The sequence below is a fragment of the Garra rufa genome, chromosome 14 (assembly GCF_049309525.1).
Source record: "Garra rufa chromosome 14, GarRuf1.0, whole genome shotgun sequence".
Lineage (NCBI taxonomy): Eukaryota > Metazoa > Chordata > Actinopteri > Cypriniformes > Cyprinidae > Garra > Garra rufa.
Genome location: NC_133374.1, coordinates 24,221,834 through 24,243,502, shown reverse-complemented (window position 1 = coordinate 24,243,502; position 21,669 = coordinate 24,221,834). Strand labels below are relative to the sequence as shown.

The 21,669-nt window shown below is 37.0% G+C and overlaps 1 protein-coding gene across 1 annotated transcript in view; it reads right to left on the bottom strand.

Annotated features, from left to right (window-relative positions):
* Positions 1–775: 775 nt before the first annotated feature.
* The window catches only part of exoc3l2b (exocyst complex component 3-like 2b), a 45,130-nt gene continuing 24,236 nt past the window's right edge, over positions 776–21,669 (bottom strand). Inside the window, exons 4-13 of the mRNA XM_073817834.1 lie at positions 17,625–18,279; positions 14,520–14,634; positions 13,985–14,095; positions 13,078–13,178; positions 10,738–10,851; positions 10,174–10,309; positions 9,591–9,713; positions 8,758–8,913; positions 6,025–6,146; positions 776–3,133 (exon numbers count right to left, since the gene is read on the bottom strand). Of these exons, the coding sequence (XP_073673935.1) occupies positions 2,854–3,133; positions 6,025–6,146; positions 8,758–8,913; positions 9,591–9,713; positions 10,174–10,309; positions 10,738–10,851; positions 13,078–13,178; positions 13,985–14,095; positions 14,520–14,634; positions 17,625–18,279 (1,913 nt within the window). The 3' untranslated portion in view covers positions 776–2,853. The remainder of the gene's footprint in view (positions 3,134–6,024; positions 6,147–8,757; positions 8,914–9,590; positions 9,714–10,173; positions 10,310–10,737; positions 10,852–13,077; positions 13,179–13,984; positions 14,096–14,519; positions 14,635–17,624; positions 18,280–21,669) is intronic.

The following is a 21,669-nucleotide window of genomic DNA, read 5'->3' as shown; positions in this document are numbered from 1 at the left end:
GCTTCAGCGATTCCTTATAATACAAAATCGCTGTCAGTCAAAAGGAGATGCAATCTTTCGACAGACCCTCCAATCATCACGCAGAAGCTCGGAGTCCAGGCCAGCCCACTCCTCATTCACCCCCAGAGACGCTGAGCGTCCGTGGGCGGGACATAATCGCAGCGTTTATCCAATGACCGTCTAGTTTCAAAGCACTGAAAAAAAAACCGTTCAGAGCAGCCGCATTGAAGTCAATGGACGCTGGGCTTCAACGGGGAAATGCACTGTGACGCTACGGGAATGTATGAGAAGAAAATCAAGTCAGCCGACCTGCTATATCTAACTGATTCTGAACGAACTCTAATGAGAGATGAACGTTTTCTAACGCATTTTTAGTCAATAAAATGTTAATACAATAGTACATAATTTGACCATTAATTTTGTGACATTATAGGGGAAGCTGAGCTTCCCTTGCAGTCTTAAAGAAATCGCCACTACTATATAGCTACACAGAAATTGACTTTAAAATAAACCTAGTTGGACTACAAGCTGTTACAATGAAATCGGTGATTGCCTTCTAGCTTCAAGCTTTGTAAACAAAGCGCAACTGCAGTTTTACAACAAAACATAACAAAGACATACCATTTTCTAAAAATATGATTGATTACTTTAGTTTTCACTGTTACAGTGTTATATATAATATATCGTGTGTCTGTAGCATTTGCGCACGCGTCTTTGCTTGGGTTTGGACTAGCGCTCAGCACCAAGGACAGCGGCGACCAAAAACACGCACAGCTGAAACATCTGATCCTCTGTCTTTTATTAAGATGTGATTTAATATATGTACACTGTAAAATAGCATATTTTTTTCTTTCTATAACCAAAATATCAGTCAAAGTCTTAAGTCATGCAGAGTACCCTAAAGTTTACTGAAATGTTGATTTCTTTTCTATGGCGCTCAAACAGCAACATATACTCATCAAACACATGCTGAAAAGACAAACAGGATGAAACTGATATTCTTAGAAGACAAACTCAGTGGCACAGTAAAAGCAGAATCCATAAATGTTTGAAAACTCTGTCCATCAGTATTTTAGGTAAACAAACCAAAAGCTTCAATGCCTCTAAAGCAAGGGTCACCAAACTTGATCCTGGAGGGCCGGTGTCCTGCAGAGTTTAGCTCCAACTTGCCTCAACACAGCTGCCTGGAAGTTTCAAGTATACCTATTAAGACCTTGATTAGCTGGTTCAGGTGTGTTTGATTAGGGTTGGAGCTAAACTCTGTAGGGACACCGGCCCTCCAGGACCGAGTGTGGTGACCCCTGTTCTAAAGTGATACAATTAATCATGAATTTTCACTAATTTGTTGGTTTCCATTGTTGTTGTTTTTGTATTTATTACAGATGAATGAAATTACTGGTGCAATAAATAAGTCTTGCGATACATAAATAGTCCCTCTTGATTACGTTCACAGGTAAATCTGAGTGATCTCAAGCAAAACACATCTTTTGTGACAAGATAATCGATGACTGGACCACAAAATTATCCATTTAAATATGATACAAATAATCAAAGATTAAAGATAACTGCAATTGCATAGTACCTTAAAATCAGTCTTCAGTCATGTGCAACTAAAACAAAACAAAAACACAATTACAAGTCTAGATGGTAAATGGTATGATTTGGAAAAATAATAATAACAATAGTAATTCCCAAAACCGAGCAGTGTTTTGATCAGTAGTTATATATTTTTACAATACGCACTCGGACCCCTGCGATTTAAGATCCTAAAAGAGATGGTTGCACTATATATTCAGACAATAACATACATCAAGTTCCAGAAAAAAAAAAAAGAAAATATAGTGGCTCCAAAGATTGTTTGGACATTTAAGATACACAGGATGTATGAGTTTCATGGTATTAGGAATTAAATGAAGCTAGACCTTTTCTCAGAGCTGTTTTTGGTCCCAAGATGATTTTTTGTCATATACACTACCAGTCAAAAGTTTTTGAACAGTAAGATTTTTTTATGCTGCTCACCAAGCCTGTATTCATTTGATCCAAAGTACAAAAAAAGTAAAATTTTAAAACATTTTTACTATTTAAAATAATGGTTTTCTGTTTGAATATATTTTCAAATGTAATTTATTCCTGTGATTTCAAAGCTAAATTTTCAGCATCATTATTCCAGTCTTCAGTGTGAATAGAAAGTTCAGAAGAACAGCATTTATCTGAAATAGAAATCTTTTGTAACATTATAAATGTCTTTATCACTTTTGATCAAAGGATCATGTGACACCAAAGAAAATTTACCTTTGATCACAGGAATAAATTACATTTAAAATACATTCAAATAGAAGGCAGTTTGTTAATATTTGACAATTTGTAGCTTCAGACAAGACAAGAGAACACTAAAAACCTTACTGTTCAAAAACTTTTGACTCACAGTGTTTATGAACATGTATCACTAACATTTTACAACATCAAAATGTTATTAATCATTTAAAACCGTACAAACTTCATTTGTAAAATGTTTTTCTTGAAAAGTGTGCTTTTACAATGTTATTTTACTATAATAAAGGCCACTTGGTTTGATATTTTGTTATATAATGCAAAGACATTCAAACATTTTCAAAAAGTGCCAAAATATTTTTGGTGCCACTGTATTCCACACAAGCCTTTGCAATGTTAGTTGTGCAAAAACAGTTGTAGTGATGCCAACTGTAGTGTCATTTTCTCAGAGATCCTGCAATCCTGAGCATCTGTAAGACTTGTCCTTATCATATGACCAAGGCATATGCAAACATTTTCGAAAACAAATGCTGTGCTGAATAGCATTGCTCCAGTGATCTACGAGCATCCATTAGAGATGGATTACAGCATGTCATCCTGGTTTTCCCTGGTTGGAGTCCTTCTGCGTCGGCGCCGCATGCTGGAGAAGAGGGACGAGGCAGTGAGGGCGACGCGGCTTAGGCCTACATTTAGACAGTGTACTTCTGACGTCACCGGCACCTCGGCGAAGAGAGCCCTGTCACGAGACACCCGCGTGACGCTATCGCTGTTCTCGATGTCTTTCACTATATTCAGGATCTCTTGTCGTTCTGTTTGTCGGGTCATCCCACGGATATTTAGTATGGCGGAGACATGCTTCCTCCTGCAAAACATATGAAAGAGTCATTCACTCTTGAGTGATACATGAGGCATGTACAGTGCCATTAGTTAAAGTGTAATATGGTTGCATGGTGAGTGGTCAGTACTGAAACTATACTGGAAGAGACTTTCATTAAAGGAGATATATCATAAAAATCTGACTTTTTCCATGTTTGAGTGCTATAATCGGGTCCCTGGTATATCTACCAACCCAGAAAACGTGAAAAAGGACCACCCAGTAATTTTGTTTTGGAAAGCCTTTCTCTTCAAGCATGTGAAAAAAAAGCTGCTCAGATTTTGCTTATTATAATATAACAGCATCTTAATCTGCAAGTTTCCACCTACGGCTTCGCCATTTAGTTTTCGCAAGCAACAACGGTGTACCAGTTCTAACGCCATGGCAAAAGTTCGAGCACAGAGCACTATTTAGAGTCCCAGCCTCAGAGGAGACAAGAGAGCAGTGGATTTCTTGATTTATTTACACTGTATATTACACTGCTGCCACACAGATCTAACATAAACATGTGATTTCTTTCCCAGCTGTTTGTCTTTACAGACATAACCAACTGTTTTTGTAACTCTGTGTGTTTTTAACATAAAATTGTGTGTATTTGACAGTTTAAGCGCAATAAGACGTGGAATAAATCTTTAGTTGTAATATTGTTTAAAACGCATGATTTGAACACAATATACTTATTTATCAAAACCAAACAGATGTCTTTAGGGAGAGTATCTGAGTTTTGAGCTGTAAAGGCACAGTCTTATTCTGGAAAAGGGGGCGGGGGCAGCTTATTTGCGTTTAAAGAGACATGCACGAAAACAGCGTGTTTTAGCTTCCACTTAAAATGTGCATTTTCAAAATGATAAATCATAAATAAATGATCTGTGGGCTATTTTGAGCTGAAACTTCACAGACACATTCTGGAACACCTGAGACTTTACATATTGTAAAAAGGGACATAATAGGTCTCCTTTAAATGAACTTCTCTTTATATGTTTTGTTTGTCTTAAAGTACAAACCTAATTTTTTTAGATACAATTTTGCGTGACTTAGAACAGGGAATATTCTAAACTGAAAATTTGTCAAAACAAACAAAAACGAGAGATATTTAAAAAAAAGGTTTACAATTTAAGATTGAGAATTTTATGCAAAAGACAATTAGGACATGAATGAATGAATTTACAAAAAAAGACATACAGTAGATATTTATATATTTTTTGTCGATTTATTTAAAGTAATGTTTAAAAGTTTGGGGTCAGGATGATTTTTTTTTAATTGATACTTTTAATCAGCATTGAGTAAAGATGTAAAAACTAATAAAAATGGCAGTAAAAAATGCATTTTTTAGAATGTCTGCTGAAAGTTCAACTTTGTCATCAAAGGAATAATTTACATTTTAAAATATATTAAAATTTACAACAGCTATTGTAAATTGTAATAATATTTCACAATATTACTGTTTTTACTGTATTTTTGATTAAATAAATGCAGCCTTGGTGAGAATTAGAGACTTTTACCAACCCTAAACTTTTAAATAGTAGTGTATTTATTTATTTTATTTTTTAAGATTTGTCCCCCAAAACAAAACTAAACTAAACACGTAAAAGCAAAAAAGGACAGGATATAAATTTAGTAATAATTGTTTTGAACTAGAAGACAAAAAATAAATAAATAAATAAAACTTTAAGTTCTTTACTATATTCTATAACGTATATGTAATGTATAATGTATATCTGTATCAGGGGCGTTTCCTCTGAGGTCGCAAGGGAGGCAGTGCCTCCTTCAAATATTGGATGAGAAAAAAAATTGCAGTACAAAAAAATAAAACAATGCCCATATTATAAAATATAACATTAAAAAGTGTATAAATCAGTTGTCACTTTGTTAGTTCTCTCTCAGACAGCGTGCAATCAGTTCTTCTTGCACCTCCACACAGTTGTCAAAATGTCCATCACGTAGAGTATCTCACATAAATACAGTCGGTTATGGTTGTAAAGTGAATGTAAACAGGTGGGTGAACACCAGATATGTGTCAGTATACGTTCATGCATTAGGTTTTAAAGGGACAGCAGCCTAATTAAATACCTGTCTGTCATTAATGTTAATAAAACAACAAAAGATACAAATAAATGTATGCATAAACCTACTGTATTTGTCTTAAGGTTTGTAATTTGCTTCTTTCTTATTGTTTATAACAAAACTAACTAACTATATATATAACTAACTAAATTTCTCCTATCGTGGTCATATTGCCCACCCCTTGCCCGCTTGTCCCGTATTCCTCCATAAGTAATCTGGTCATCCTACTTATACCTGAAAAAACAAAGTGCAAAGAATCCTCATTTAACCTTCCCTGAGTTGGTTCCTGTTCATTCAAAGTTTCCCTAGATCATAAAATGTGTGAAGATATGTATGCTAGATGGGAGAGATTCCAAATGTTCATCAGTTTAAAGCCCAAAGGTGTTGCTAATGCTAAACAATGGAGCCCGCAGCACATCTAGGTCATGTATTTGAAGTTTCAATCTTTATTTAGCACACATTCCACAAAAGAGAGTTTCCTCTGGATTCCCGAGCCGTATAGAGCTCTTAATTAGGCAACTGCCCTCTCCAGGTTAAACCACGGAGCTTTAGGTCAGGCCCTGGCAGGATGCCTGTGTTTTTGCTTTGTTTTTGCGAGGATCCAGAGCTGGACAACTGTACACCTTTCATGCGAATCTGGGATAACCAAACAGTCTCCCATAAAAATCAGGAAACCGCAAAGGTCTTGTTTGCTTTTACAAGCCCCTCTTTTGCTGTCAAACAGAATGACCATGTTTTGTCAGATGACCCGAGCTCTCTGCTTTTCGACCTCAATCATATCAGGGGCTACAAGGTGTCCCGGCCTAGACACTCACCTTATGTCAGGGAATTCCCGTACCAGGACGCCAACTTCCATTTGGATGGAGGGAGTGTCTTCCAAGAGAATGATCTCCGATAAGTGAGGAATAGCGCTGTCAAGCCATGAGGCAGAGGATTCCTGGATGGGGGCAAACAAAGATAACATCAGATATATGTCACTAGATCCATCAAATCTTTCATATGCCGAAACATCAACAACTGAAATGTGCAGATGAACGTTCAGATTAAACGCAACTGCCTGGTACTAAAGGCTTTTTCCAAAACTACAATGTACAATGACTTCTGACAGACAGCCAAAGATCACAGGGCCCGAACGACGCCGAAGGCTATTTTTACCCTCTTCTCTGGAAAAACAAAAACCTAGAGGATTAAGTATAGGAGCACATGTTGTTCCAATCGAGGGTAAATATCTGTATGCCCATTACACCAAGGCAGTTCTTCCTGACTCTCAGTTTGACCTTAAAGGCAAGTCATGACTTCAAAGGCGCAGGCCAGGACATTCTTCCATAAACAAAGGCATCCTGTTGTCCACCAAGGTGACAAACGGATGTTTTAACTGAAGCAAGGGGCGGACACTGCACAGGGGAAAGGAGCGTTTGGGTGGGTCATAGAGATGCCCTTTGGAGCCAAGGGCCTGTTTGGCCATCTGCCGCCATGCCAACTCCAGAAATGGCCATTCTTCAGTCTCCTTTGTTTAAAAGTTGTCGGCTGTAGAAGGTTTTTGGGTAATTAAAAGACACTTAGAAACTAGCTCAAAACAGGACATGACATTTTGGCAAGCGTGATGAATCTGGGACTACGGATTTCATGAGAAAAATATATTTGCTGTACTAATAAAAATAAAATGAGAACGCTTGCTTCTCAGTATCGTGTTGTTGCCTGGATGATCTGGATGATTTTTTTCGTGATAGTTGTTAATGAGTCGCTTGTTTGTCCTGAACAGTTATACTGCCCGCAGTTCTTCAGAATAATCCTTCAGCTCCCATAAACTCTTTTGCATCTTTTGTGTATTTGAACTCTACACAGTCAAACAATGACTGTATGATTTTGAGATCCATCTTTTCACACTGAGGACAACTGAGGGACTCATATGCAACTATTGCAGAAGGTTAAAACACTCACTGCTACTCCAGAAGGAAACACAATGCATTAAGAGCTGGGGGTAAAAACCTTCTGAATTTGAAGATTAGGGTAAATGTAACATTTTGTCTTCTGGGAAAAATTTTACTTCTGTAGCTTCTAAAGGGAAAAAATATGATATTTATATGATATTTAGACAAAATAAGATAAATGTACTTATCCTCATTGTGTTCAAAAGTTTTCACCCCTGGCTCTTAATGCATTGTGTTTTCTTTCTATAGCATCAGTGATCATTTAAACCTTCTGTAATAGTTGCATATGAGTGCCTCAGTTGTCCTCAGTGTGAAAAGATGGATCTCAAAATCATACAGTCATTGTTGTAAAGAGTTTGAATACACAAAATATGTTGGAAAACCATGTTGGAATTTTCTTAACAGTGGGCCATTTAAAGGTTGTATCAGCGATTTCTAGCCTGAAATATAAAGTGTCAAATTCAGCTGACCTTTCATCACGATCCGCTTGCTGCCTGCCCCATAAATTGTCTGTGAAAAAAACGCGTCTCTCTGGTCAGCCTAGGGTCTGATTGGTGATTGGTTGGAACACTGTTTGATTATCTGTGGAATAGTTGATAGCGCCGATTGTTTTTTTGGCATATCTCGGACCCTAGGCTGACCAGAGAGACACGGTTTTTTCACAGACAATTTATGGGGCAGGCAGCGAGCGGATCGTGAAGAAAGGTCAGCTGAAATTGACACTTTATGTTTTAGGCTAGAAATCGCTGATACAACCTTTAACTGCTCAGAGCAAAGGAATCATGAACAACTATAACAAATTTTTTATATATATTTTTGTTTTTGTGGACTATATGTAAACATCTTTTATGTAAAATAGCTTATTTAGGTCACTACTAAATACAAAAAAATGCTTTTTGTATGAAATCTCTTATTTTGGTAAAATAATTAACATTTTCCAGATACTGTAGATACTGCAGATTATGTAAAATTTTGACCACAACTGTAACGTGTAACAAGGACACCATAAAATAAAGTGTTACCTAAAACAATTCAGATAAAAGTACAAAAACAAATCCATAGTTACGTAACAGCAAGGGAAAACACATTTCAAAAAGTTTAAATTTTTTAAATTTACCAGTACTAGCATATTTTATAATTATATTATAATTAATATCATGTATCTTGCTGACAGCAGGGTTGTTATTGTAAACTAAAGATTTAAAAAAGTAGAAACGTTGCCTTGGAAAATAACTGAAATAAGTTTACGTTAGAGAACTAAAATTAATAACTGGAAATTGGTTAAAACCTAAAGCTTAAACTTAAATAAAAATATATTAAACCTAAAAAGTAATCAAATAGATAAATAAAGCACATCACCAAACAAAAACAAAAAAAAACTAAACTAACTCACCAAAAATTCTTTAATTAGTCTTTAGTTACTCAACCTCATTTAGTTTCAAACATCTTCTAACACATTCAAGGCCCAGAAAGGTAGTTAGGACATCGATAAAATAGTCCATGTGACATCAGTGGTAAAACTGAAAATGCACCCCACCCAAGGTCAGCAGGAGATAACAGATAATCAGCAAGAGAATTGAAAACCTTTAACTTTGATCTTTCGGATACACATCTTACCAGCTCTTTGAAGAGTGTTTTTAGGTGCTTTCCTTCGTCACGAAGGCGTCCAGCCATTCTCTTCCTCATTTTGAGCGATGTGCAGATGATTCTGCCCCTCATGATGGCCCGCACATATTCAGTCATCACACGCCGGTGCGCCTCCACCACCAGGACCTTTGAGGACACAGTAAATAGGAGGCTTATCTCACAAAAACCCCAACATGATCATACATGAAATAGATAAACCTTGTTTGACTCCGAAGGGGTTTATTTACGGACAATGACTTGCTGACAGTACGTTATCCACCCTTTTACATGGCTAAATTGACAATTAGACATGCAATTGAGTTTAAATTATTTTATGAAAGAAAGAAAAAGCTGAGAGAGCTATATGAGACCCTAGAGCACAAAACCTTAAGTCTTAAGTAGCATGGGTATATTCAAAAATAGTCAAAAATGTTTTATGCCAAAAATCATTAGGATATTAAGTAAAAATCATGTTCCATGAAGATATTTTGTAAATTTTCTACTGTAAATATATCAAAACTTAATTTTCGATTAGTAATATGCATTGCTAAGAACTTCATTTGGACAACTTTAAAGGCAATTTTGTCAATATTTATTTTTTTGCACCCTCAGATTCCAGATATTCAAATAGTTGTGTGTCGGACAAATATTGTCCTATTCTAACAAACCATACAATAATGCTTTCAGATGATGTATAAATCTCAATTTTAAATAATTGACCCTTATGACTGGTTTTGTAGTCCAGGGTCACATATAGACTTCAGCAGTAGATACAGAGCTGTGTGGATACAAAGAAAATTGATGTTATTAACATCTTAGTTTACCTCATAAGGTGGATTGTCCATTCTGCGAAACTTCTTGTAGTGCTCTTTTATGAGCGTCTCGATTTGCTCAAAAGGCTCGGTGTTGCTCAGCCATTTTCGTTTAATCAGCTTATCAAAGAAGGGCTGTGAGAAATGAGACAGAACGATCTTGATTAGAAATGACATACACAGTACACCCTGGAATGTACTATATTTGCCTTCGCCAGGATGTGAGGGCTTTCATATTTAGAGTCAAGAGAGTGCGGCTTCTTCCTGTTGGAGCCCCATCTTGGTAAAAAAGGATGCAGCGAAACTATGTGGCCCATGAGAGCTGGTAATGCCAATGTGTACAGCAAACACTGAATGCTGTTCGGCGTCAGGCCAAAAACATTTAATTCACTAGTGTTTTTCACATAGTGCTGCTATTTTAGTGTCTCAGAGCCAGAGTAGCTGTGCAAAACAACATCCTTGAGAACAACCCATAAGGGAAATGCTGATAAGATATTCTTTATATTCTTGGACATACTGGAGGTACTGAAAAATATGTGCGTGCGTGCGTACATGTCTATGTGAGGAAGTGTGGGGTGATCTGTGGCAGCCTCACCCTGATATGTTCAAAAAGTCTGTCGTTCAGCACTCTCACACTCAAGTTGATTATTCTGTCCAGAGATGTGTTGGCTCTGCGAATCGAGTCCTCACTGGTTGAGGTGTCACACTGGCCGCAACGCTCCACAAAGCTCCTAAACACATTGGCTTAGATTAGAAAACCACTAAAACAAAACAAAACATCATATAATATCACGGGGCAGCCGTGGCCTAATGGTTAGAGATTCGGACTTGTAACCCAAAGGTTGCAGGTTCGAGTCTCAGGTCCGGCAGGGATTGTAGGTGGGGGGAGTGAATGTACAGCACTCTCTCCACCCTCAATACCACGACTGAGGTGAGTCCCTTGAGCAAGGCACCGATCCCCCAACTGCTCCCCGGGCGCCGCAGCAATGGCTGCCCACTGCTCCGGGTGTGTGTTCACGGTGTGTGTGTGTTCACTACTGTGTGTGTGCACTTGGATGGGTTAAATGCAGAGCACAAATTCCTTGTATGGGTCACCATACTTGGCCTCACTCACCCCCTTTCCTTTCCTTCCTAAATGAAGGACTTCCAGAAAGCCTACCTGAATGATGGACAGCAGTTGACAAGAGCGATGGTTTTAGCGATGTAACCGTCTTCATTTTCTCCAAAGTTGTTTACGAGCATCTCATGGAACATCTCAACCTTTCGCTGAAAACTACAGCAAAAATGAAGCATTTAACGATGGCATGTAGTTATTCTGACACATTTCAGTGGGAGTTATCTAACTAAAGAAATAAAATGTATTTAGGCATTTAGGACATTATTTTGATGACGTAAAATGGTTGCTCTCTCTGAGCTACTGGCACTACCTGTTGCTCTCTGTCTCTGTTCTTTCCACTTTAGCCCTGATGCCTTTGGGGCTTTTATTAGACCACAACTACTGAAAAAGCTTACAAATGGCAGAGACAAGAAATGCTAGATGCCATCCTGGCAGGATGTAAACATATCGATGTTTGTCATGACACAGCAGCCACTGAAGAAGTTTCTCAGTGTGAGTTTTACTCAATATCCAGGGGCGTTTAGACTGTCACCTGTAAGCTCTTCTAGTAGCTGTGGTCATCATATCAGTATTTTATTTTCTATGGAGCCCCCAAAGGGACATGGTGTTGGAAAAAAATCAAGGTGAGGGGAAAAATTCAGGGTGGGAGGAAAAAATATTTTTTCAAATTTTTGGCATTCTCTCGCAAAACTTTTGCAGTCCCTTAAGAAACTTTGCGTTCCCTCGCAAAACTTTTACATTCTCTCGCTAAGATATTTGCGCTCTCTCACAAAACCAGTTGAGTTCAGGCAAACACTTCCATTAAGACAGCAGAAAAAAAACATGTGAAACTGTACGTTCCGTTAATATTGTGGGCTTGTCTGCTTTCCTGTGCATAATATATTTTATTAATAAACTGTGTACCAGATTTGGTCTTTTTATATTACCATCTTCACCCATTAGCCTATCTTAAGCATTTTTAATAACAGTTTTCTATGGGGGAGACAAAGATTAATTTGCATTAGCGTGTTGCATTCATGGCTTTCTGCTTTATTAATAGTAATATTATTAATAAGGTTATTAATATTAAAATTGTTATTAGTATTAATAGTACGTATTAATACTGAATTGGCCCTCTAATGTCATTGTTTTAGTACATTAAGGCCCGGTTTCACAGACAGGGTTTAGACTAAGCCAGGATTAGGCCATAGTTCAATTAGGACATTTAAGTAATTTTTATAAACATGCTTAGAAAAAAACATTACTGGTGTACATCTTGAGACAAAACAAAAGCACTGATATATTTTAAAATCAATCAGTGCAATTTTATTTCAGTTGAAACAGCTCAGACTTACATTTTAGTCTAGGACTAGGCTTAAGCCTTGTCTGTGAAACCGGGGGTAAGCGTTTTAGAATATCCTAAAACCATGCCTTGAACTATAAGCACTGACTGAATTTCTTTATACTTAAGTCCAAGGCAAGTACAAATTAAACACTATGAACTGCTTCAAGAAGAACATGCAAAGCTGTATAAACCTCTAACTTACAAGCTGCAAAGTAAACAGGAAATGTTTGTCTGAACTCAACTGGTTTTGCGAGAGAACACAAAAAATGAGAAAATTATATTTCCTCTCACACTCTTAAAAATAAAGGTGCTTCACGATGCCATAGAAGAACCTTTTTGTCTGAATGGTTCCATAAAGAACCTTTAACATCTGAAGAACCATTCTGTTTTACAGATAAATGCAAATTATAAAGGCAAATAAGGTTCTTCAGATTATAAAAAATGTAAGAAGGAAATGGTTCTTTAAAGAACCTTTGACTGAATAGTTCTTTGTGGAACCAAATGGCATCGCATGAAGAACCCTTTGACACACCCTTATTTTTAAGATTGCACCCCAATTTTTTCCCCTCATGCCAATTTTTTCCACCAACATGTCTCTTTGGGGGCTCTGTAATTTTCCGAGTTGTGTTGTGGTAAAAATAGCAACAGGTAGTGCCAGTGGCTCACAGAGTGCAACCTTTTTACACCATCGAAATACTAAAAAATATGAATAAAACAATGTGGATTTTTAAAATAAAGTATGGCTTTTCTAAGACATATTTCAGCCATACAGAATACCCAGGGTTCCTTTTAAGAAAAAAATCCTATTATTATCAATGTTGAAAACAGTTGTGCTGCTAAATGTTTTCTAATAAATGTTACATTTCTGTGGAAAATGTAATAATTTTTGATGGATACAAAGTTCAATATGCATCTGAAATAAAACTATTTTGTAACACTGTAAAAGTATTTAGTGTCACTGTTGATCAATTCAATGCATTCTTGCTGAATACAAGTATTCATTTCTGAACTACGAACATTTGAACGGTAGTATCACATTTCATGTATCACTTTCCCACCTGTACAGGAAGTCTGCCAGTCCGTTGAGACTGCATTGAGCAACCCGTGAACCCAAATCTTTGTTTACAGCTGCAGATCTCTCAAGATCCTCTTGTAGCCTCTACAGTCGAAAAATACAAGAAAATATGTTATAATTAATATGTTGTAAATTAACATTATTTTAATCCCTTAATTGTGACCCTAGACCACAAAAACAGTCATAAGGGAGTTTGAAATTGAGATTGAGCTGAATAAATAAGCTTTCCATTGATGTATGATTTGTTATGAAATGACAATATTTGGTTGAGATACAACTATTTGAAAATCTGGAATCTGAGGGTGCAAAAAAATCTAAATATTGAGAAAATTGCCTCTAAAGTTGTCCAAATGAAGTTCTTAGCAATGCATATTACTAATCAAAATTTAAGTTTTGATATATTTATGGTAGAAAATTTAAGACTCTATTTTGGTTTTGTGGTCCAGGGTCACAATTTAGTCTTGAAATATTATGCTCAATGCTCTCACTACTTCTAAAGAGAGTATTTTCAGCAGGATATTTCCTTAATATCATTCATGGCCACTAGGGTGCAATACAGAGCCTGCAAAAACAATGTGCTGTAATGGAAACATGCTCACAATGGGAAATGTTTATTTTGGTTCCAGCTAGGAGACGATTTTCTTGTTACACAGAGGTGCGTGGATGCCATTTCACATGTCTTACGATTCATTCTAACAACAGACCCAGTGTCAAAAACCTGCTGCAAATATTTCAGATGGCTAGAAACAGTGGGCCATTATACACAAAATCAATACTGAGAAAATGGATTAAAGTAACATGTGATATCACATGCTCTGACACCATATGTCAAGCACAATATCCTATTTTATATAAATGAGCATAAATGGTCCATGAGGCCCTGCGCTGACCTGAATAACAGTGCGAGCCAGAGGTATCTGATACTCTTCGACGTTCAGGGTGTCCAGCCATCTCTTTTCCTCCTCCTCCAAAACCTGAGACAGCTCGTTGGTCACTTTCCCCTGGAAAACACAACATTTCAACACAGTCATTAAAAGCGTCCTTGCTGTGAGAGGCGGCGGCCATATTGGGGCCTGTATTGGGTATGTACGAAACGATAGCATCCATAAGGAAACAATCACTCTGTTAACACAAGACACAAAGTGTTAGACTAATGTCATTATTTTCAGGATTATTAAAAAGACCACACATTCACAATGCTTAATGAGCGAAGGGAAAAATATGTTGACAAACTGACGCCTATTGTGTAGCGTTCACTGCAGACAGGAAAACCGAGCGCTGACCCTGAAATGCCGCACTCTAATTGACCGTGCAGGTTGCAATGACCAGCCACCTCTTTGAGTGGACAGGACGTGCCGTTATTCAAGGTACACAGAAAATGCTAGAAGATACTTAGGGACAAACTCTGGGAATCTCAGTTCTTACCCTGACTGAGTTGAGGCAGTCAAGCTCGAGTTTTTCCACCGTCTCCGCTGGCAGCAGTGGGCCGAGCTGCGAGAGGTTAATGGGTGTTGTTATGGTGACTGTTCCAAGGACATCTCTGCAGCAACAACAGGAAGAGCAAATCACAAACTGAGTCTGGACTTCACTCATAAGGAAACATTGAATTATGAAGGAACAGGAATGGGAAGGTACAAGAGTGGCTTTCACCTCTCGTATCAACCAGAAGCTATTTATAACAATCTGTTTTAGGTTTGCTGTTGCCGTATGTGGCTTGACAACTGGACACAGCCAGCAATACTTGACAATACAAACAAAACAGGTCATTGCTAATGTACACTGCCAGCGGAATTTCTTTTTATATTGTTCAAAATATTGGGCTTGGTACAAAAAATGTATCTTTAATGCTCACCAAGGCTGCATTTGAATCAGAAATACAGTAAAACATTAATATTGTGAAATATTATTACAATTAAATAAAGCTGAATTTTCAGCATCATTACTTGATTCTTCAGTGTCATATTAGAAATCATTCTAATATGCTGATCTGCGCTCAAGAAACATTTCTTACTATTATCAATGTTGAAAACAGCTGCTTAATATTTTTGTGAAAACGGTAAAACATTTTTCAGGATTCTGTGATGAATATAAAGATCAAAAGAGCAACATTTATTTGAAATAGAGATCTTTTATAACATTATAACATCTTTACTGTTGCTTTTAACCAGTTTAATGCATCCTTGCTGAATATAGTATTAATTTCTTTTAAAAAAATCGTATTGACCCTGAAGTTTTCCTTTAAATGAAGAAATTTTGTCTGTCGAGGTCTGTTAGCCTATTCTAACCTAATTTCTCACACTGAACATAAGCTTTTCTGTTCATTTAAACACAAAATGAGATATTTTTTATAGTATCTTAGCTGTTTTTCTTCCTATTCAATAAAAATAAATAGACATTGGGCCTATCAAGCTTTAAGACATGACAAAAACATCACAAAAGTAATCTGAAGTAGTCTCTGAAGTCATATCATAAGTTTATATGAGAAACAACCTGAAGTTAAGAGTTGCTAATCACAAATTGGTCACAAATCGCACATACAAATTCAAATTTCCTGATTTACTCAGAACCAATGGGTCAAACCTGACATGTAACATGTGAATATGGCTTCAGAAGACTTCATATGGACCATTTTAAAGTACTTTTGGCAACCCGTGGGCAATACGGATGTAATGATATCAAAATCTCAGGATATGATAATATTGTATAATATAATAAAAAATGATATGCACTTTGAGAGTTCAAAATTAAGAGCTCCAAAAATTTTCTCATCCACAAAAACTTAAGTCTCAGTCTAAATTACAATCACAATGGTGTTTTAGAAGCCAAAAAAGTTAGAATATAATAATAGAAATAACAATTTTATATTATTGTTATTCATGTGACAGTAATAGCCATACATTGTAAAACAACTGCACTGTAAAAAAAATGAAAATTGCTATGTAATAGGTATATTATTTTAGATTTATACTACAGTAGGGACATTACAATGCTTCTTTCCTAATTTCTACATTTGAAAGAGATATTTTGAATTTGGACTGCAGTAATGTTGCCAATTTGAACCAGTAGCTGTCAGCAATTCACACTGCACTTTTAAGCTTTTATTTTGACGGAAATGGCAGTAGAGCTTTGATTTTGAAGGAAAACTCCAGCTTCAGTGGAAACAGGTTTATAAAAATGCATGTCACTACAAATCTAGTGAAATGCTGTAATTATCTGCCACGAAAAATAAAGCATAACTGGTGGCCGTTGCATTCTCAAACCCACACTAAACTCACAGTACATGCGATAAATGAGTTCAATGCATTCACTGTGAACTGAGCCGTTATAAGGCGTGAAAAACACCGGATCACGAGCTGATTGCCTGAATGACGTGCGTTCTTTGATTTGAAACGCAGAGTCTTGATAAAGGGATTAAAGGAGAACTCCGGTGTGATATTGACCTTAAGTGTATTGAATCATGATACCGAGTGTGAACGTACCTTGCATATTTCATCTCGGTTTGTGTCCAGCTGTCCGAAATCTGGGGTCAGTTAGCCGATGCTCACAACAGGCTGTCAATGAGAGTGAACAGGGCATCGGAAAAGCCATGTAAATAAATCACTGTTTTACGCCATTTACGAGGCACAAAGTAGCTCCACACTTCATCGGTAGACTTCCTAGGGCCCTGACATTTAAAATGAGACATTGAAAACTCAGAAAAAGCACCGGTAGTTTATTTACAAGAAGATTTATACAGAGATCTTCCACCAGGAACAGAGCGGTGGCCGCCATCTTAAATGTAGTCACGATAAGTCGAGTGTCGAGCACGAAGGAAACTACAACCTGATACGTTGATAACCTGATAAATTCATTGGTGCTCGACACTCGATTTATCGTGACTAAGTTCAGGATGGCGGCGACCGGATTTTCTTTCCCAGGTACTGTCTGTATAAATCTTCTTGTAAATAAACTACCGGTGCTTTTTCTGAGTTCTCAATGTCTCGTTTTAAATGTCAGGGCCCTAGGAAGTCTACCAATGAAGCGTGGAGCTACTTTGTGCCTCGTAAATGGCGTAAAACAGTGATTTATTTACATGGCTTTTCCGATGCCCTGTTCACTCTCATAGACAGCCTGTTGTGAGCATCGGCTAACTGACCCCAGATTTCGGACAGCTGGACACAAACCGAGATGAAATATGCAAGGTACGTTCACACTCGGTATCATGATTCAATACACTTTAGGTCAATATCACACCGGAGTTCTCCTTTAAGCCATATTGTGCATAATGGCCCAAAAAACAACTTTAAAGACCTTTTATGTTAGAATATTTTTAAACTTTACACATTTTAACCCGGAAGACCTATATCGTTTCATATTGTCGTGTGACCATGATAATATCAAGACAGTTTTGCTATCGCGATACCTCAATTTATAATATCATTACATCCCTAGTGGTCAATGCTTGTTTCATTTTATGGGAAAATTTTCTCATTCAGGTTTTGAATTACATTGTTTTAAGTTAACGATCCTAGTCAAACTGCTGTTGTTTACCTATTGTAAATGTTGTAGAGCCAGTCTAGCAAAGAGTATATATCAGTAATCTGCAGATCTCCATTAGTGATAGCCTGGAGACGGCGGGTAACAGCCTGATGGTAGCTCTGTGTGTACACTTGGAAGGAGTCATATTCCGCAGGATATACCGACACCACATTACGCCGGGCCGCTCCGAGGTCCTCCACCATACGCACTCTTAGCTTATCAAGGTAGGCCGCGAGCTCATCCTCCTGTGCTTCTGCACGCTGGGGTAAGTTTGCATCAGCCAGCTCGACTACCGCCTCCTTCCAGCGTTTCTTGAACTCCCTTGGCCTTGGGCCTCCTGGAGAGGCTCCTTCACTCTGAGCCCAGTCCCGATCGGCTTGCTCCTCCTGCTGAAGCACCTGCACCACCAGGCCCAGATTGGGCCCGGCCGTGGGGGAACGCAGAGATTCCTTTACCACATCCCACAACTCTTTCTGCAGGGCCTCGTACAGCAGCTCAACGTCTTTGGCTTTGCGCCGACTGCTGTCTTTGCTGCTGGGGCTGGTGAAGTCCTCAGGGCCCCCTGCCGTCGTGGATTCGGCCTCTCTACACTCCTGCTCCAGCTCCAGAATGTGAGTGTCAGCCAAAAACAAATCTCTTTTCGTCACCAACTGCAGGATCTCCAATACTGATAAAACAGAGAAAATTAGGTTATCCATTAGTCACAGAGCAGAGACTGAAGAATTCATTCTTTTATTGTTTAGTCACCCTCATATTGTTATAAACTGTATGCTGACAATTTTTCCATGGAAATAATTTGTGAAGTATTTTCTTCTTTATTTTAAATCTGTAAGGAATTAAGAATATAAAACACATTATCAAGTACACAGAATTCCACAGAATTGGTGTAAAGTCAGATTTTGTATTTATGCAAAATGTATAACATCAAAGGTACACATTTCTAGTAATTGTGCAGTTAATTCTAATATTGTATTTTCTGAAAGTTTTGGAATAATTTTCCTCTCCCCAAATATGTCACTACTGAAACACAGCAATAATTAATTAAGAAGAGTTATACTGACCTATTAAGATTTAGCTTACGTCTTCCTTGTAAATATTTTTTTTATTTTATTAAAAAGTTTTCAGAGGTAAATCAATAACAATTACAATTTAAAAATTTTTTTTAAGTGTGATTTATGAGATTTGTTGCACTTTGAACCCAATTTTTCTTTGTAAAAGGCAAAAAGTTGATCAAACTAATTTCAAACTTGAAGATTCATTAGTTTGAATATACACTGAACCAAAATCTATCATAACATCTAAGTTAATAATTCAATATACTTTATTTTCAACAAAACCGTTTCGGTAGAGACAGTAATGTTTCAGTAGCGACCACATCACAGAACTTTAACCCACATACTAAAACTACTAAAACATACTGAAGTACTAAAAATGTGCATAACTATACAAAACGTTTGTTTATTTCCCCCAAAATAAAGGATTATGTGTTTTCCTTTGTCACTACTGAAACAATGATGACATGTTTTGGTCGTGACTGTTACGATAGTGACAAATTTATGGAATAACACCCAAAAAAACTGTTTTTTTTTTTACCTAATTTTGTCTGAAGTAGCACTTTATGATTCAATATATATTTGTTAGTTATTTCTAAAACAGTGGTTCTTCTCAACCAGGGAGTCAGGGCCCACTAGGGGGCCTCAGCAAACTACCATTAAAATAAGCCAAAACAATTAAAAATTAGATTAGACAATTAGACAATTTTATAATGCATATATGTGACCCTGGACCACAAAACCAGTCATAAGTAGCACGGGTATATTTGTATTTATACATTGTATGGATCAAAATTTTTTCTTTTATACCAAAACTTATTCGGATATTGAGTAAAGATCATGTTCCATGAAGATATTTTTAAATTTTCTACCATAAATATACCAAACCTTCATTTTTGACTAGTAATATGCATTGCTAAGAACTTCATTTAGACAATGTTAAAGGCGATTCTCTCAATATTATTATTTTTTTTATTTGCACCCTCAGATTCAAAATATTCAATATTGTTTCTCTCCCAAATGTTATCCTAACAAACCATACATCAATGGAAAGCTTATTTATTCAGCTTTCAGATGATGTATAAATCTCAATTTCAAAATATTTACCCTTACGACTGGTTTTGTGGTCAGGGTCACATACGTATTTCTAAATATGCCAAGCTCTAAAATACCAAATTGTTTAGAAATTGTGAGTAAGAAGCATTTTTCTTTGTCTGGTAAATCATGAGAACTCATGGAGCAACTGAATATAGTTGTGGACAATGAGAGGCTGAGAACATCAATTGGAGAAGATGGATGAATCTGGGAACATTATTTTGGCCATTTAATAAAGTTCTTCAGAATTCCCCCATTAGTAGATTTCATGGTATTAAACCTAAAACATAAATGCAATATATCTTCCAGATGGTCAAAAGGGCTGCCAATGCACTCTGCTGGTCATAGTTTATAATGATCTCACTTGTGTTTCTTACATGTAGCAGCACTTTTTGACATTCCAAAGAAATCTTTGATGAAGCAGACAGGCTCTCAGTGAGGTCAGTGCTCACACCCATCCTTCATCATTTCCAGTCCTTTCCTATGGGATGAACACATTTACTTGGGCTAACAAATTGGTCTGCTTACTGGCGATAGATTTTGACAAGCTTTAAATATGCAAAAGAAAGTCAAGAGGTCAACAAGTTTACATACTGAAAAGACTAGCAGAGCTTGTCACCAGTATTTGTTGTGTTATGGATACAGGTGCATAGCATGTAATGTCCCCAAGAGAGTTCTTAACTAGCTTAACAAGTATAACTTTTTTGGTAAATATATTTATATATCATAAATAACATACATATCATTGTATATTATAAACTGTATATAGGCCATTCTACAGAATTGGTGCAAACTGCTCCAAAACCAAAAAACACATTTAAAAAGCATTTAAAGGGGTAATCGGATGCAAAAGTCTCTTTTTCATGTTGTTTGAACATTAATGTGTGTTGGCAGTTTGTGTACACAACCACCCTACAATGATAAAAATCCACCCAGTGGTATTTTTTTATCTTTAAAAGTAATATCCCCTTTTTAAAATCAGGTCATCCTCAGCTTCTTGTCAGTATGACGACACACCGACAGAGGCCACTCCCACGATAGTTGATTGACATGAGTGCCTTACTTTAGACCCGCCCTCACCGAGCTAAATCAGTCTGACTCTAATCGCCATAGACCTTTTTCACAGAAACCGGAAATACGCAATCGCAGGGTATGCAGACTTCCTGTGTAATGTCAACACAGCAGAAAGCCGGGTAATTTAAAATTAAAATGGAGAGAGTCTACACAACTTCCCTCGCTGGTTTGTCAAAGATAACTTTTGCAGACCCCATAAGAGTCGTGTAGGAAAACTCCGTCACAAAGAGGAACAAATTGGATAAAGGATATACGTTTTTCCACTAAGAGTTTATCCGCGTTTATACACGCTTAACGTACGTAAAAAATGACCAGAAAACCCCAAATTTCTGTCATACCTTACTTGGAACAAACACTAACTACTATCAAAAGAACGAGCCCTTATTCCACAGATAAAGTGCATAATATCACGTTAAGCGTTTTCTCCCCCATAGAAGCCCATTATAAGGAAACAGCTTGGTTTATTAACTTACCTTAACAGCGACCAGGGAAGACCAAACTTCTGTTAAATTTCACTTAAAATAAACACTTGCTGCTCTCAAAAGAACGAGCTCTCATTCAGCATATAAAGTGATCGCGCCCCATAGAAGTCTATTATACAAAAAAAAAAAAAAAAGCTTAACGTGGCTTAAAATTTTACTTATAATAAACACTTTCTGCTGTCAAAATAATTAGCTCTTATTGAGCATATCAAGTGAATAATATAAAGTGAATAATATCACGCTTTTCTCCCTATAGAACTCCATTAAGGAAAAAGCTTAACATTGTTTGTTATAATGGACTTCTATGGGGCGCGCACTTTATATGCTGAATAAGAGCTCGTTCTTTTGACAGCA